Source organism: Podarcis vaucheri (genome assembly GCF_965113315.1).
Source record: "Podarcis vaucheri genome assembly, chromosome: 13".
In the NCBI taxonomy this organism is placed as follows: domain Eukaryota; kingdom Metazoa; phylum Chordata; class Lepidosauria; order Squamata; family Lacertidae; genus Podarcis; species Podarcis vaucheri.
The window spans coordinates 47,005,805-47,020,633 of record NC_138751.1 but is presented as its reverse complement, the minus strand read 5'-3'; the positions used below and the strand labels follow the sequence as shown (position 1 = coordinate 47,020,633).

Below are 14,829 nucleotides of genomic sequence, written 5' to 3'. Positions count from 1 at the left end.
GGCTCCAACCTGGTGGAACGCTCTGTCACAAGAGACTAGGGCCCTGCAGGGCTTGACGTCTTTCCGCAGGGCCTGCAAGACAGAGCTGTTCCACCTGGCCTTTGGCCAAGGCAGAGTCTGACCCCCTCCTTTGGTAACCCTCATAGAACTCTAGCCCAGTGGTTGCCACTAATTTGATTCTGAATTAATTTTAGAATGAATTGATTTTAGAGTGCTGTGTGACTTTTATTGTTGTTAGCCGCTCTGAACCCGGCTTTGGCTGGGGAGGGCAGGATATAAATAAACATTTTATTATTATTATTATTATTATTATTATTATTATTATTAAAAAACACATTTGAGTGGTGTTCAAAAAGCTCCAGTACGCATTTGAATTAAACCAATACTGCTACGTTAATGGCTCTGGGGCAGGGTGGGATGGAAGTGCAAGCTACGGTTATTCCAGTTCTAAGGATCTCTGGTCCTCTTTCTTTCTCCCACCCCCAGATCCTGCCCTGAGCCCTTCCCCAGCAACCTTCCCCCCGGCTCCCAACTCCACCCTCTCGTACTTCAACAGCACTTACCGCATCCTGCAGAAGCCTCTCAGGTGGCAGGAAGCCATGCTCTTGTGCGAGAGCCTCAATACAAGCCTGGCGAGCATGACGGAGCCGTACACCCAGGCTTTCCTCACCCAAGCAGTGAGCAGCCTGCAGACCCCGCTCTGGATTGGCTTGTCCAAAGAGGAGGTAAGGCAGCCAGGGGGCTGGCTAAGACAGAGCGGCGAGAGCAAGGGAAGCAGGGCTGGCCCTGCAGTTTGCCAGGGCAGTGCTCCTGCTTCAGACAGCGCCACTAGATGAAGGCAGACATCAGTGTCCAAATGGTATAGCAAGACCTTTTTGACATTGTTGGCCCTGGTAGGCTTTTGGGCTCTGCTTCGGGCGGCAAAGTGTCTTGGGCCAGTACTGGTGGACAGGTGGGGATCAGAGTTGGGAGTGGCACAGTCGCTAGAGCCAGTACCCAGAGCTCCAGAAGTCAAATGACCTACAATACACACTCCTGGGTGGGAGCTCAAGTGTCAGGGACTGGATTGATGAGGAATGGTGGGGACCGCACCCTCCTTTCTCCCGAACCTTTCCGAGAACAGAAGGACACTACAGTCATACCTCGGGTTAAATGCGCTTCGAGTTGAGCGCTTTCGAGTTGCGCTCCGCGGCAACCCGGAAGTAACGGAGCGCGTTACTTCCGGGTTTCGCCGCATGCACAGACGCTCAAAATGATGTCATGCGCAGAAGCGGCAAAAAGCGATGCGCACAGACGTGCCCTTGCTAGTTACGTTTACCTCTAGATGCGAACGGGGCTCCGGAATGGATCCCGTTCGTATCTAGAGGTACCATTGTATAGATTTACAACAGTGGTTTGCAGAAGGTCACAGTTCAGAGGCTGCAGAGGGGAGAAGATGGGAAATATTGGGAGAGGAACAGCAGGACGAAGCAGCACCAGGGGAGAGACGGCTGACAGACTCCGTGTCTTTGGAAAGCATTCCTGACCCCCCTCTCCCAGGACCAGGCAAGCATTGAGGGTAGTAGAACAAAAAGGCTCAGAGGCAGAAAGCTCAGATTAGCCGATGCAGGGGTGATGTAGAAAAGGAGAGACGTAGGGGGTGGGACTTTACTTGGAGCAACGCCATTATCTAGGGGAGACCCCATTCCTTCGTCTCTCTCTGTGACTATTGAATAAACTACTTGGTAAGAACTTTTATTGTGTATCAGCTTCTTGGCTGCCATCGTGGGAGGGATAGGATTCCCCGAAGCCTGACACCAAGAGTGGCAAGGTGGGACCAAGTGTAAGCCACGAGTCACTGGAAAAGCGGTGCTTTCAGGGCTGGATCCTACTCCTGAAACATCTTAAGATGAACTACCCTTGCAGGACACAGTATCAAACAAATCCAGAATATTTCACAAGCCTTACAAGTCCACCCTTCTGATCACTTGGATTTTATCTCCATCCAGTCCCGGTTATACAAGCTCCCCCCTCAGAAATCTTATTCTGTCTGGTCCGACTTGGCCGATCTTTTATTGGTTTACTGGGTTGCTTTTAGGGGAGGCGAAGCTACACGTGGTTCACAGAAGAGAGCCTTTCCTACACGAACTGGCGGGCTGGAGAACCGCAGCAGCTTGTGGGGTGCGCATACATGGATGTAGATGGGACCTGGAGGACCGCCGGCTGCGACACCAAGCTTCAAGGGGCCATCTGCAAAATGAGCACAGGTGCTGTACCTGGGAGAGAACTCAGCCGGGGCAGGAGGGGACACTCTAGTCAGCCCTGAGCCTGAATGGAGAAAAGGCCCAGACATTCCTTCTAACCAGCTCTTCCCTTCCAGGGGCCCTTCCCCCCCACAAGTGGAGGTACAACGGGAGCTGCCCTAAATCTGTGGAGGATTCTTCCTGGATCCCCTTCCGAAATCACTGCTATGCCTTCCACATGGAAGTCGTGCTGGGCCAGAAAGAAGCTAAGAAGAGATGCGAGAAAGGTAACGTGCTTCTAAGAAGCTCAGAGGAAACAACCGTGCTCCAGTTCTCATGCCCTAGAACACAGCTTCCGGCGCAAAGTCATGTTTTCTTTCGCTCTGGCTTTTCTCTTTGTGTCTGGTTTCTTCCCTCCTTCCTTGTGCCTGAAGCACAAAAGCCAGCATTTGTCTTGGAAGTGGATTGCTGGAGGTTTTATTCAGCAGCGTCTACCTGCCTATTCCTCCACTTGGGACTGTGGAGCAGTTCTTGTAGGTGGGACAGTAATTTTTAGAAAGCAAAGTCATTAATGCACTCATCTCTTTATATTTAGCACACGCAAACAATTCCCGGACGACAAGCCACAACAACAATGAAACATGGGAGTAATAACCAAATACCAGAGCTGAAGGAATCTGCTCACCCCTACTTTGTGCCTGTTTTAGTACAGAACGGTGTGCACACGCTGTTGGCGATGCGTTTCTGTAGAAATCCCAGTTGCTGCAGACGTGCTCTTCTAAAGCTGAGGCACCTTTCTCCCTAGAAAGTCAGAGAACTGCTAACTCTAAGAGTCTAGAGACTGTCGTTTTTCCCTTTTCTTTCTCCTTCAGAGCCAGTGCTCGAGGGGAGAGCAAAGTGCAGTTGTTTGGCAATAAGGCAATCGGCAGAGTTTTTCCTGGGGCAGGGATTATTCTGCCCATTTAAGGGTTTTCTTTGGTTAGAAGGTTTCGCTACAGGAGCTAGGTGGGGAAAACTTGTGTGGCCTTCAGGCACGTAACATGCAGGCACCTGTGATTCTGTCAACCAAACTCAGTATCCTGAATATGAGTGTTTTTGGCAAGTTTTTCTTGGGAAGTTTGTCCGCAATGCGTAAGAGATTGAGGAATGAATAAGAATTACCTGCATCAAATCCCGCCTCTCGTTCTCATGACACACAGAAACAGCATCCTTTCTCCCAACACGAGGGAGAGTAATATTGGCTCACCTTACAGATCAAATGAATATATGAAAAGGGGTGCTTAATTTGCATTTTTTTTATTATTATTCTGGTGACAAAATTGGAGTTTCCTTCATGTGGATGAGGGTGTTGTTCAGAACATGCACAGTGCGAGAGCTTCTCAGCTGTACTCTTCATGCCCAGTAAAACTTTCAGGCTTGTGCATCTGTTCCTTCTCCTGATCCATCATCTCCCGCTTCCCCCACAGTTGGAGGTACAGTGCTGTCCATCCTAGACGAGATCGAGAACCTATTCGTGTGGGAGCATCTTCAGGCTTATGAGAGCCAATCCAAAGGAGCTTGGCTGGGGATGGCCTTTAACCCCAAAGGTAAGGCTGGCAATGTCTTAATTGATTGGCATGTAGTTAACAGCATGTTATCGTTATAGGAAATGAAGAGCAGTGAGGAGGAAGAGTTTGGGGCAATAAATGAGGGTGGCGTTAATACATGAACTGAGACCAGGCGTAGGCAAACTCAGCCCTCCAGATGTTTCAAGACTACAATTCCCATCACCCCTGACCACTGGTCCTGTTAGCTAGGAACGATGGGAGTTGTAGTCCCAAAACATCTGGAGGGGCGAGTTTGCCTATGCCTGACTGAGGCTGAGGAGCAGTCCAGTTTGACCCCGCATATGGATTTTGGCCACTTTGATTCCTATGCATAAAAGTCTATAATTTAAAATCTATAATCTGCACCCAGGGGAAACAGCAGAAGGAGAGGGAAATGGAAACAGTGATAAATGGGGGAAATATGCAGTCACATTTATTTAAAAGCATTTCTAAACATAGATAGGTGGCTTATAAAAAAAAAGGTAAAGGACCCATGACAGTTAAGTCCAGTTGCGGACGACTCTGGGGTTGTGGCGCTCATCTCGCTTTCCTGGCTGAGGGAGCCGGCGTTTGTCCGCAGACAGCTTCTGGGGTCATGTGGGCAGCATGACTAAGCCACTCCTGGCGAACCAGAGCAGCGCACAGAAACATCGTTTACCTTCCCGCCAGAGCGGTACCTATTTATCTACTTGCACTTTGACGTGCTTTTGAACTGCTAGGTTGGCAGGAGCAGGGACCAAGCAACGGGAGCTCACTCCGTCGCGGGGATTCGAACCGCTCACCTTCTGATCAGCAAGTCCGAGAGGCTCAGTGGTTTAGACCACAGTGCCACCCACGTCCCTTTAGGTGGCTTATACCCAGCCATTTTTGCCCAGCAGACTACACTGTAATCCTTGCAATTTGTTTCCTCTTTTGGAAAAGGAATTTTTGATCCTTTTCTGCCATCCAGCAGAGGTGCTCCCTCCCTCTCCCTCTCCCCCTACCCCGCCACCCCACAGCATGTTTCTCCTTCCTCTGCAGGGGGCACACTTGTCTGGCATGACAACATGGCGGTGAACTATTCTAACTGGGGGCAGGATGACACAGGACCCAGCATGCTGAGCCAAAACAGCTGCTACTGGATCCAGAGCAGCAACGGCGTGTGGCACTTGGGCTCCTGCTCCAACGTCACCATGGGAGTCATCTGCAAGACAGCCCGAGGTAAGCGGGTGGTTTTGAAGGCCTCGGAGCTAAAATGTGGGGCGAGGCTTCTAATGGTCATGGGTCGGACTTCAGCATCGGGGAATGAGAGCAGGAGTCCGTTGGGGTTTATTCATGGGTCCTCATCACTACAGTCATACCTCTTGCTATGTTCGGTTCAGGTTACGTCTTTTCAGGTTGCATCCCGCGGCGATCCGGAAGTACCGGAAAGGGCTACTTCCGGGTTTTGCTGCTCGTGCATGCGCAGATGCTCAAAATGACGTCACGTGCATGTACAGAAACGACGTATCGCCAGACGCAGGTTGTGTTCTGCTTGTGTTGTGAACGGGGCTCCGGAAGGGATCCCGTTCGCAACCAGAGGTACCACTGTACATTGTAAGGGCCAGTTGCACTAAATCACACATGATGAACAGCCAGTGAGGTGGGTTTCGGTGGCTCAGAGAGACTGCAAGGGATTGACCTTACTTCTCTTTTGTTTAAGTATAGAATCCTGTATATATCTTCATGCATTGAGACTTTTTCTAGTCCACTATTGTGGAGGTGGTGGTTTTTGGATAATGCTGATAATTTAAAGAGAGTCTTGACCAAAGACAGGCAGTGTGGTCTTTGGGAACCTGGCCCTCTTGGGCGCTGGGTGGTTTAAACAGAATATGTTAGACATGGATTGTCCTCTGCAGACGGCCTTTGGTTGAGATAGAATGAAATCGTTTCTTGGGTCAGCTTAGGCCACTGTGTGAATCTGCAGAGTTCTATGGGTTTGTGAAACTCTTCATCAGCTAGTGAAAAGCGAGGCAGCTTTCAAGTAGATAAGAGAGGGAGCTGGGCGACTTGTCTAATCTAATCTTTTCCGTTCTGCCTAATGAAGAGTTCTGTGAAGGCTGAAAGGCGTGCATACTCTTGATCATTCCTAAATTGGTTCAGTAAAGGTATTACTCTTAATACGTTTGATTAATGTTACTTTATGGAGAAAAATGAAGGACAATAAGAGCTAGAAAGTAGGGTTGCTCTACCAATGGACAAGGGGACAAGTGTGGTTGCAATTGAAAGAGAGGATATGTTATTACTTTTATTATTATTATTAGGGTTGAAAGGGAAATGTAGCTAATGAAAGTCAAAGGAATGCAACAGCAAAGCATGGAGGGAGTTGCTTTGGAATGTTTTGAGCATCCCTGAAGGGCTGTTTTCAAGCAATGTATGAAACAGGACTAGGAACAGGCAAATTAATGACACCCTCTTTCCTTCCTTCTTTCTTTCTTTATCTCTCTCTTCCTCCCGCCACTGTCTGGGTTCTCTTTCCATGGCAGCGGAAGAAAGCAGCCTCTCCAGATCAGGTACGTACCAAACTGGAAACTGGTTGCCGTGTCTCCTTGTAGGTGAGCTTGGCTTTGCCTCCTGACACTCCTATGAACACCAGTCCTGAAACAGATGGACTCCCAGTCTGGTTGTAAAACCGGAGTCTTGTGCCTTTTGCACTATAGAAGGGGGTGAGAATTTGAAGCAGGAAAGCCAGACCTGCTTCAGTTGCAACAACTGGGCACAAGTGAATTGGACAGGCCTAGGACCCTTGTACCTATGGGACCGCCTCTCCTGGTATGCCCTGCGGAGGACCTAAGGTCTATAAATACCAACACCCTAGAGGTCCCAGGCCCTAAGGAAGTTAGATTAGCCTCAACCAGAGCCAGGGCATTTTCAACACTGGCTCCGGCCTGGTGGAACACTCTGTCTCAGGATCTGATTTCTTTCCGCAGAGCCTGTAAGACGGAGTTGTTCCGCCTGGCCTTTGGCTTGGAATCAACTTGCTCCCCTCCCCCTCTTTCCGTTTTGCTTTCTCCTTCTGTGATGGAACTCCTATTTGGGGACTTCCTTGGCTTTTTTCTGGCCCACGTAGGACCAGTCTGGATAGTTGGCCTTGGTGAAGATTTGACGTTTTCATCCCCAAAAAAGTTTTTGATTTGAGTTTCTTCTGAAATGAGGCTGCATCTTAATGTTGCATTTTAATCTTGTTTTTAAGTTCTACTTTAATCTATTGTTTTTATACCTGGTGTTAGCCGCCCTGAGCCCTGTCTTGGCTGGGGAGGGCGGGGTATAAATAAAATTTATTATTATTATTATTATTATTATTATTATTATTATTATTACCTCAAACAGTCTCTCACCTCATTTGTGCTTGGAGCACAACCTGCCCTCTGCCACCTCTCTCCCTTACCTGAAGCAGTAGGGGAAGCTCATGGCGGAAGGATCCCAATGGACCACCCCATGGCAGCAATCCCCACCAGGAATCCCCACCAGGGAAATTGTGGGGCGTGTAATGACGCTCCATAATTCATTGTCTGAAAAGGGCCTGTCATGTGCCGTATGCTCCTAAGGGACATTCTGTCTGGGGCCTCTGCTACTTCCTCTCCAAGGTAGGACTTGGCTCGGCCTTTTGTTTAAAAAACAAGGTGAACTGCTGTTATCTACTGAGTTGAATAGGATCCAAAATGCAGCAGTCTGATTGGTCCTAGAACAATAGGCTCCAGAATGCAGCAGTCTGATTGGTCCTAGAACAATAGGATTCAGAATGCAGCAGTCTGATTGGTCCTAGAACAATAGGCTCCAGAATGCAGCAGTCTGATTGGTCCCCAGGAGCCACCCAATCCAGCTCCAGGTGGAAGTGAATCCACAACCTGATTGGCCTGCAGGAGAATCCCGGAATTAGCCAATCCCGTGGGGCCCATTGTGTAAATAATGTATATAAAGCAGACGTTTTGGGGGAACTTCCATTCCTCGCCACTGTGAGCTGAATAAAGAGCATGAAATCCACTCTCAACTCCGAGTATATTCCAACTCCCCAGGGAGGAGCCAGCCCATCTTAGATTTGTAAGCATGCCCTGTGGGAAGTCCCAGCCGCTCTTAAGACTCTGCAAATGCTTGAACGGTATGTTCTCAAAACCTCAATGGTTTTGCATAGGCAATTGGTGATGTTGCTCCATCCTAGGGGTTGGTCAGGTTGGACCCTGCCAAGGATGCAGGCCCAAGGGGGTGCAAAAATATGCATCTCTCTGCCCTGATTTGGAGTTGTCAAGGGTGCAAGGGACAGGGAGGGGTGCAAAGGCAGCTCCTGGCCAAGGGCGCAAGGGAGCCTAGCTATGCCTCTGGGTGTACTGAGTATCATAGAATCAGAGTTGGAACTAGCAGTGCAGGAATATGCAGCTGTCCCATACGGGGATGGAACCTGCAACTTTGGAATTATCAGCACCACGCTCTAACCAACATGCTTTCTCATATTTATAGAACTTGTATCTTGAGCAGAATTCATCATGCCAAGGGACTTTGTTTACATTTAAACTGAACTGTTAGGTAACTGGAGTTTATTTTATTCATTCGTTTTTTCCCCTCCCAAAAGCGTGCAGGGTGGCAAGCAACAATTTAGATGGAGGGATGAGCAGAGCTTTCTAGTAGTGAGTGGGTGGCACTGCAGTGCTCTGCATACTTTCTCTTACTCCTCTCCTATGGTTAGAGAAGCTGAATACATTCCGCAAACCGAATTTAACACACTGTTTATAATATTCACCCCGGAATTTGGTTCTTTGGCACACAAAGGGCTGTTTTTAGCACAAGAACAGATCTGTGCAAAAGTTGCCTCTCTGGCATAGAGATAGTTATGGGTAGGTAGCTGTCTCGGTCTGCCGTAGTCGAAACAAAAATAATAATAATTAAAAAAAATTCTTTCCAGTAGCACCTTAGAGACCAACTAAGTTAGTTATTGGTATTAGCTTTCGTGCGCATGCACACTTCTTCAGATACACTGAAACAGAAGTCAACAGACCCTTATATATAGATGGCAGAGAGATGTTAGGTGGAGATTTAGCGAGATTTGCTTCTTTTGAAACCCAAATGGCAAGAGTTTCCCCATTTCAATGTGTCTGCTCAAAATTCCGCATCCCGCTAAGCAAACTGAAACTAATCCTGGCCAGCTCTGTGCACAGAGTCTCCCCCTCACTCTTCCACAAAAATGGGTCTCCTTCCGTTTTGACCCTTTCCCCCTCTCCTTTGCAGCTTTCCTGGAGAACACAAAGGCCATTGTGGTGGTTATCCTCTCCTCCTTAGCACTGTGTGCCCTGATAGCAGTTGCTATCTATCTGTACAAGCGCCGGAGGACCTCAGAGCGAGGGGCGTTTGAGAGTGCCCGCTACAGCCGTACCAACTCCAACCCCAGTGAATCTGCAGAGAAGAACATTCTGGTGTCTGATATGGAGATGAACGAACAGCAAGACTAGTGGGGGAATTGGCGAGCCGGGGTGGGGGGAAGGAGGGACCTGAGTACCTGTCATAACATGCCATCTCAACAGCAAGCCCCCGAGGACAGCATAGGGCAACAGCAGGGTCAATAGATAGGACTGTGAACTGCTAAGGAGATGTGGAGAAATACTTTTTTAAAAGTCCCATTTGTATGTGACACTGGAAGAAATTCAACCCTGGCCTTGTACGTCTGCCCTTCTCAAAGAGGAGCCATGGGAGAAAAGGGAAAGTGGTTCATTTGTTGGAGACAGTTAGTTAGAAAACCTCATTTTGGATGCTCCAGTTTCTGCCGTGTCTTCTCCACATTTCCTTAGAGAATGAAAATGCAAGCATTACTTTTTCCTGGTTCTAATATTAAAACAGGGAAGGGCTTGCAGGGATTCCTCGTGTTCTTCTTGGTAAGAACACGCCTTTCTTATTTTGGATTACTTATTGAAGCCATTTGGATAATTAAAAGAGTGATGGGCCCTTGAATTCCTAATAGCGGTGGATCGATCTTCTATTTCTCTGATACAGAGATACCCCGAGATAAATGCTTCCCCAGCTGTGCCACTGCCATAGCAACCGTTCTGCTGTTAATTCTGTTGCCATATAGAGGACCTTTCTGCGAAAACGACTGAAAGTGGTGCCACAAGCGTTTTCGCAGCTTCAGGGTGGCCTCTTGGTGACAAATGAGTAACGGGTGTGCGCTTGGGGGTGGTGAAGAAGACAGGAACGTTGCTATTTGCCTCTGCCTCTTTTAACGATGACTCCGGCTAGATAGGCACTTCCTTGCAAAACTCATAAGCCTTCAAAGAATTGAACATCGTTATCAGCCCTTCTACAAACAAGTGGCGGTGGCGGGGAGTTGGCTAAATGGTCCCGGGGGTTTGTGTCACAAAACAAAACAATGCATCGAGTAGGTCAAGTGTGGGGCTGAGGCATCTGCATTTTGAACAGGAACAATGAGCATGAGTTGTCCACTCGAGGCAAGGCCTGCTCCCCCCCCCCCCAAGAACAAAATGTTGCGGTCTGAGCACTTAAAGAAAATGCATTGTATCTGCAACAGAAACACTGCCCTGAACTTAAAATGGGAAACAAATGCATATTTATTGCAGAAAACAGTTTTGTTTTGTTTTTGCAGAAAGGTCCTCGGAACAACAGCATTTCTTGAGTGGAAAACGAATATACTGTCACTTGTTTTTAATTTTAATTTTGTTTTTGTTGTTGCCTTGCTGGATAAGAGGTATAGACAACTTGTTTTCTGGTACTTCTCATTTTATATCATATCAAAGTGCATGTTTGACAATTATACCTTCTTTTGGGGGTATTTTGTGTCTGTGTGTAGATGTGATGGCCAAAGGTTCTACAATTCCCCCCTTTCCCACTTAATTTTCAATCATTCTAAGCAATGCAACAGGACACTAAAGTTTTCTTGCTTCCAGAATAAGTATACAACTTGGTTTTGGATAGCATATGCTAGGAGCTAGTGAGAGACCTTGGGTGAAACAAATGTGGAATTAAGAAACAAAAAATAGAACAGGGCATGCTGTGGTTGTCGTTTTGTCCTTTGCTTCCAACTAAATAACTTTTGAACAGTGGCTGTGCTAAAGATGATAAGGGGAGAATAGTTCTTTTCTGCTACTCAAATAATTATGAGAACTGTTGTATATATATATAAAAAAATCTGGTAATTTTCACTTAAGCTGGATATTAAGTGTTCATAAAAATGTTTACCTTTGTCTCTTTAATCTTTAGGTACCTGGAAGCTGCCATACCAGGCCATGGTATGGAGAGTTTCTGAGACAATCTTAGGTTTTCCAGTTCCTTTTCCCTTGATGACTGCTGCTTGTTTCCTGGGCATCTTTTTGGTTTAGATAAAGATGTTCATACATATTGATTTATGGCTAATGCTAAACAACTTCTCTGCTCAGGGGATCGTTTTTCAGGGCTGAATTGGAATGACTTTGCCCTGGACTCCACCATTAGATGTGTGAAGTAACAATGCCTTCGGTAATACGTAGTGTGCCTTCATCTCTCTCATAAGTAGTCACAGGCAAGCCTTGTGTGTCTGGGCAATTAAGCTCCCAGGCAAAAGGCCAATTTCTGGGCTCGGGTGCTGGGAACCTCTCATTTTACAAATGATGCACTAACCCCTTTGCAGCAATATTGAACAGAGGATTCCAATGCAGACGTGAAAATGGTGCAGGCATGAGAACTCAGTATCCATGTTCACTGAAATGGATATTCTCTGAAACCAAAGCTTCTGCCCCAAGAATGTTGATGTGCTGTATGAGCACTACTTCAATGTTTTGAGAACATGGAAATACCTTCTGCCAATAAGGCAAGCCTGCTGGTCAATATATATTCAGGAATTAAGTGCAATAGCAGGCCAGAAAGGAGGGACACTTCTTCCCAGATGTGTATGCTGCTGCTATTCCCTCAGACTCCCCCTCAGTAATTATGACAGTACCATAGCCACCCCTTAACAACAGTCTTGACAATGTTATTTCCCTCTCTGCTTTCAAGGTGAATAAAACACAACCAGACAACTATCACTGCGTTCCGTACAAGGAGGGAAGAGGTATTATCCCAAAATAATGAGAAGTTTGCTTCTTTGTTTGTTTGTTTGTTTGTTTGCAATTACTGGAAAAATGCCTCAGATTAAATGCATTTCTTATCACCCTTCTGAATAATGTGAAAAGGTGCTGGAAAAGAAACTGGCAACTTTTAAAGTAATTACTTTTGCTTTTAAAAAAAAAGCCTTCTAGAATCTTGGAATAAAGCTTCATTTCCCCATCCGCTTCAGCAAAAGCAGACTCTTCATCTTCTTCCATGGTTTTCAGTAGTCGCAAGAAGCCAAAAACCTCTTTTGCCCCATTTCTTGCTTTCTCAGAATTTACCATTCACTGTGCAGTGCGTCATTTTAATTAAAGCTGCGAAAATTCAACTTTGATTGATCCCAAGATTGGTAATGGCAGAAATTCCTCTTCAGTTGCTATATTTGGACGTGAGATGAATTTTGAGAACGTCAGTCTTGCAGTCTTTTGAGATGAACGAAATGTGGGCTCAGCCCAATTGTTCAACTCAACTTCTCACAAACCTTTTAGCTTTCCCATCGCCTACCTCACAAACTGCTCACATAGCCTTTAGGAGAACACCCAGGGAAGCTCATTCTCAGCTAAGACAATCTGAATGCTAGTGGGCTCCACCCAATGTATCAGCAACTGAATTGTATCAACATGTGGAGAAACCTCTGGAATTCAACTCTTAAAAACTCTAATGCACATGTCTATATAGAAGTGGTAACATCATGAGTAAGGGAAGGAGCTTAAGCAATGCTCTCTCTTTGAAACAGAGGCAGGTGCTGTGAGAAGTTGTCTTTTGAGCTACAATTGAAGGCACTACACTGGACCAGTTAAGCCCTTCAGTGCTAAAACACAATGGACCAAGCAAACCCATTCTGAAACAGAGCGCACATGCGTTTGTGAAAGGCATGACAGCTCTGGATGACACCCAATGAGGAATGCCATTCTATCGGAGGCTTCCTTGGGAAAGGACTCCACCACTGGGGCAGATGACTACATCCAAAGTGCCTCTCCATATGCAAATCAGTTCGCTCTAAATACCAGTGATACATGTTTTCAAAAGCCTTCTTTTCACATTTGACACCAGCAGTTGCAACACAGCAGTAAGTGCAAGTTCTGCTACAATTGTGAAAACGGAAGAAATTTGCTCTAACCTTCAAGTTTCATGGCCTCTTTCCAGTGTGGGCTCTTAGTATACGGTGGACACTCTAGTTACGTATCGCTCGTAACCTTTGGGTTACAAACGTGGCAAACCCAGAAGTGTATGCTTCCGGGTTTCACCGTGCGCAGAAGCGCTAAATTGTGCCATGTGCGCAGAAGCGGCGCCTCTGCCTACAGACTTTTCGGGTTGCGGATGGACCCCTGGAACAAATTTAATTCGTATCCGGAGGGGCTGTTGTAATCCGAAGTCATTCAAGCTGCATTTGCTGCTATTACTATTTTAGCAGCAATCCAGCGTTGGCAGTGTTGCAGACGCTGTACAGAACCCAGGAATTGGCAGTCTATGTTGGCTGCGTGATACGGCAGGGATGGGTGGGAAGGAGAGAGAGGCACAGATTGCCTTAGAGCATCTCTCCTGAAAGTTCTGTCACAAGGGGAATGCCCTGGCTATCTGATATTCACCTGTGGGAATCTCCTTCCAAAACAACAGCCTGTTCACTTACTGATCAAATTTTTAAAAAAGAACATGGGAGGGGGTGCCTGAGGAGTGAACAAAAGATTAAATATTTTTTATTAGGGCTTGCCATTCAAAAGGAAGGCAATAATGTTAAAAGACTGGTCATACAACAGTACATCAATACATTTACATTTCTGTGCCATGAAATGTCCTGTGAAAAGGCTGGGCGTACAACAACTCAGTTTTAATGTACAAAACATTGCTTTTATCTCCAGGGAACCCTGACCCCAAAGGCGCATGTCTGAAATGGTGCAGAGTGGATTCTAGTAGGGCAGGTGCTGCAAATGTAGGTACCTAGTTTGCCATCTCGGACGGTTTGTCAGTCAAAGCACACACACAACACACTCGTGAAACCCTAGCCAACATTTTGAATTTTGATTTGAGTAGCTGGGGGCCAGGACGTAGGAGAGATTAAAAAGTTTACACTCTGCAAGTTGCTGTTAATAACCCATGTTGTTTTAAAAAGATTGTCAGTCAATATTGCAACTTCAAAAAGGAAAACAAAAGGGAAAAAACCCACAAGAATCAAACCACACAAACAGCCAAAACAACCCCAGACCCTTAAAAAGTCTTTTGATTTCAATGGGTGACACGGAATATGAATGGCGTACATACTTATTGTGGCCTGGTGTTAAGGAAGAGTGAAAGTTGAAGGATGTGAAGAAGGTCTCTCTGTCAGATTCCCAAAGAGGTCTCCTCCTTAGATCCTCCTTGAGAGCTCTTTTACCCACTGTTGCCAGAATTGGCTGAATCTGCAAAGATGGAGGACATAAATCACTTCTTAGAACGCTTTTCTGTATAATGTGGCAATTGCCTTAAATGCATTCAATACACTATTACTCAAAAGAGCAACAGAGGCTCAAATGTTCACCATAAATCCAAATTTAATTACTTATCTCCAGAGACTTGTTTTGACACATTTCATAAAATTGAGGAGCCAGAGAGCCCAAAAAGTAAGGCATCCAAGGTGCCAAATTTAGTTAACTCCTACTTGCCATATGCTAGGACTATCTGAAAGAATGTGGATATATGTTATGTTAGGAAATGCGACTCAAATAAATGAAGGGCTGCTTTAAGGAGGCCTGTGCTGGTGTCAGTCCCCCATGACTGCTGTAAAGAATGCAAGAACCGTAGGTGTGCAGGCAATCTGGTCGTGGGGGAGAAAAGGGTGAATGATGACCAGTGAGACCCTTTCAAATTATATTTTTCTATGATTGTACGGAGGGAAAAGGTGTCCTTCTAACAGTGCAATTCTAACAACCATGTCTGCTCAGAAGTAAGTCACACTGAATTAA

At 46.3% G+C, this 14,829-nt stretch overlaps 2 protein-coding genes across 6 annotated transcripts in view; one reads left to right on the top strand and one right to left on the bottom strand.

Annotated features, from left to right (window-relative positions):
- MRC2 (mannose receptor C-type 2) overlaps nt 1-12,082 on the top strand; it is an 82,499-nt gene extending 70,417 nt beyond the window's left edge. The window contains exons 24-30 of the mRNA XM_082194695.1: nt 487-725; nt 2,078-2,246; nt 2,360-2,509; nt 3,689-3,808; nt 4,829-5,008; nt 6,313-6,339; nt 9,047-12,082. Coding sequence (XP_082050821.1) covers nt 487-725; nt 2,078-2,246; nt 2,360-2,509; nt 3,689-3,808; nt 4,829-5,008; nt 6,313-6,339; nt 9,047-9,267 — 1,106 coding nt within the window. The 3' untranslated portion in view covers nt 9,268-12,082. The remainder of the gene's footprint in view (nt 1-486; nt 726-2,077; nt 2,247-2,359; nt 2,510-3,688; nt 3,809-4,828; nt 5,009-6,312; nt 6,340-9,046) is intronic.
- A 1,480-nt stretch (nt 12,083-13,562) lies between these two features.
- MARCHF10 (membrane associated ring-CH-type finger 10) overlaps nt 13,563-14,829 on the bottom strand; it is a 32,939-nt gene continuing 31,672 nt past the window's right edge. For all 5 annotated transcript variants that reach the window (XM_082194823.1, XM_082194821.1, XM_082194825.1 and 2 more), the window contains one exon: nt 13,563-14,286. In XM_082194823.1, coding sequence (XP_082050949.1) covers nt 14,258-14,286 — 29 coding nt within the window. In that variant the 3' untranslated portion in view covers nt 13,563-14,257. The remainder of the gene's footprint in view (nt 14,287-14,829) is intronic.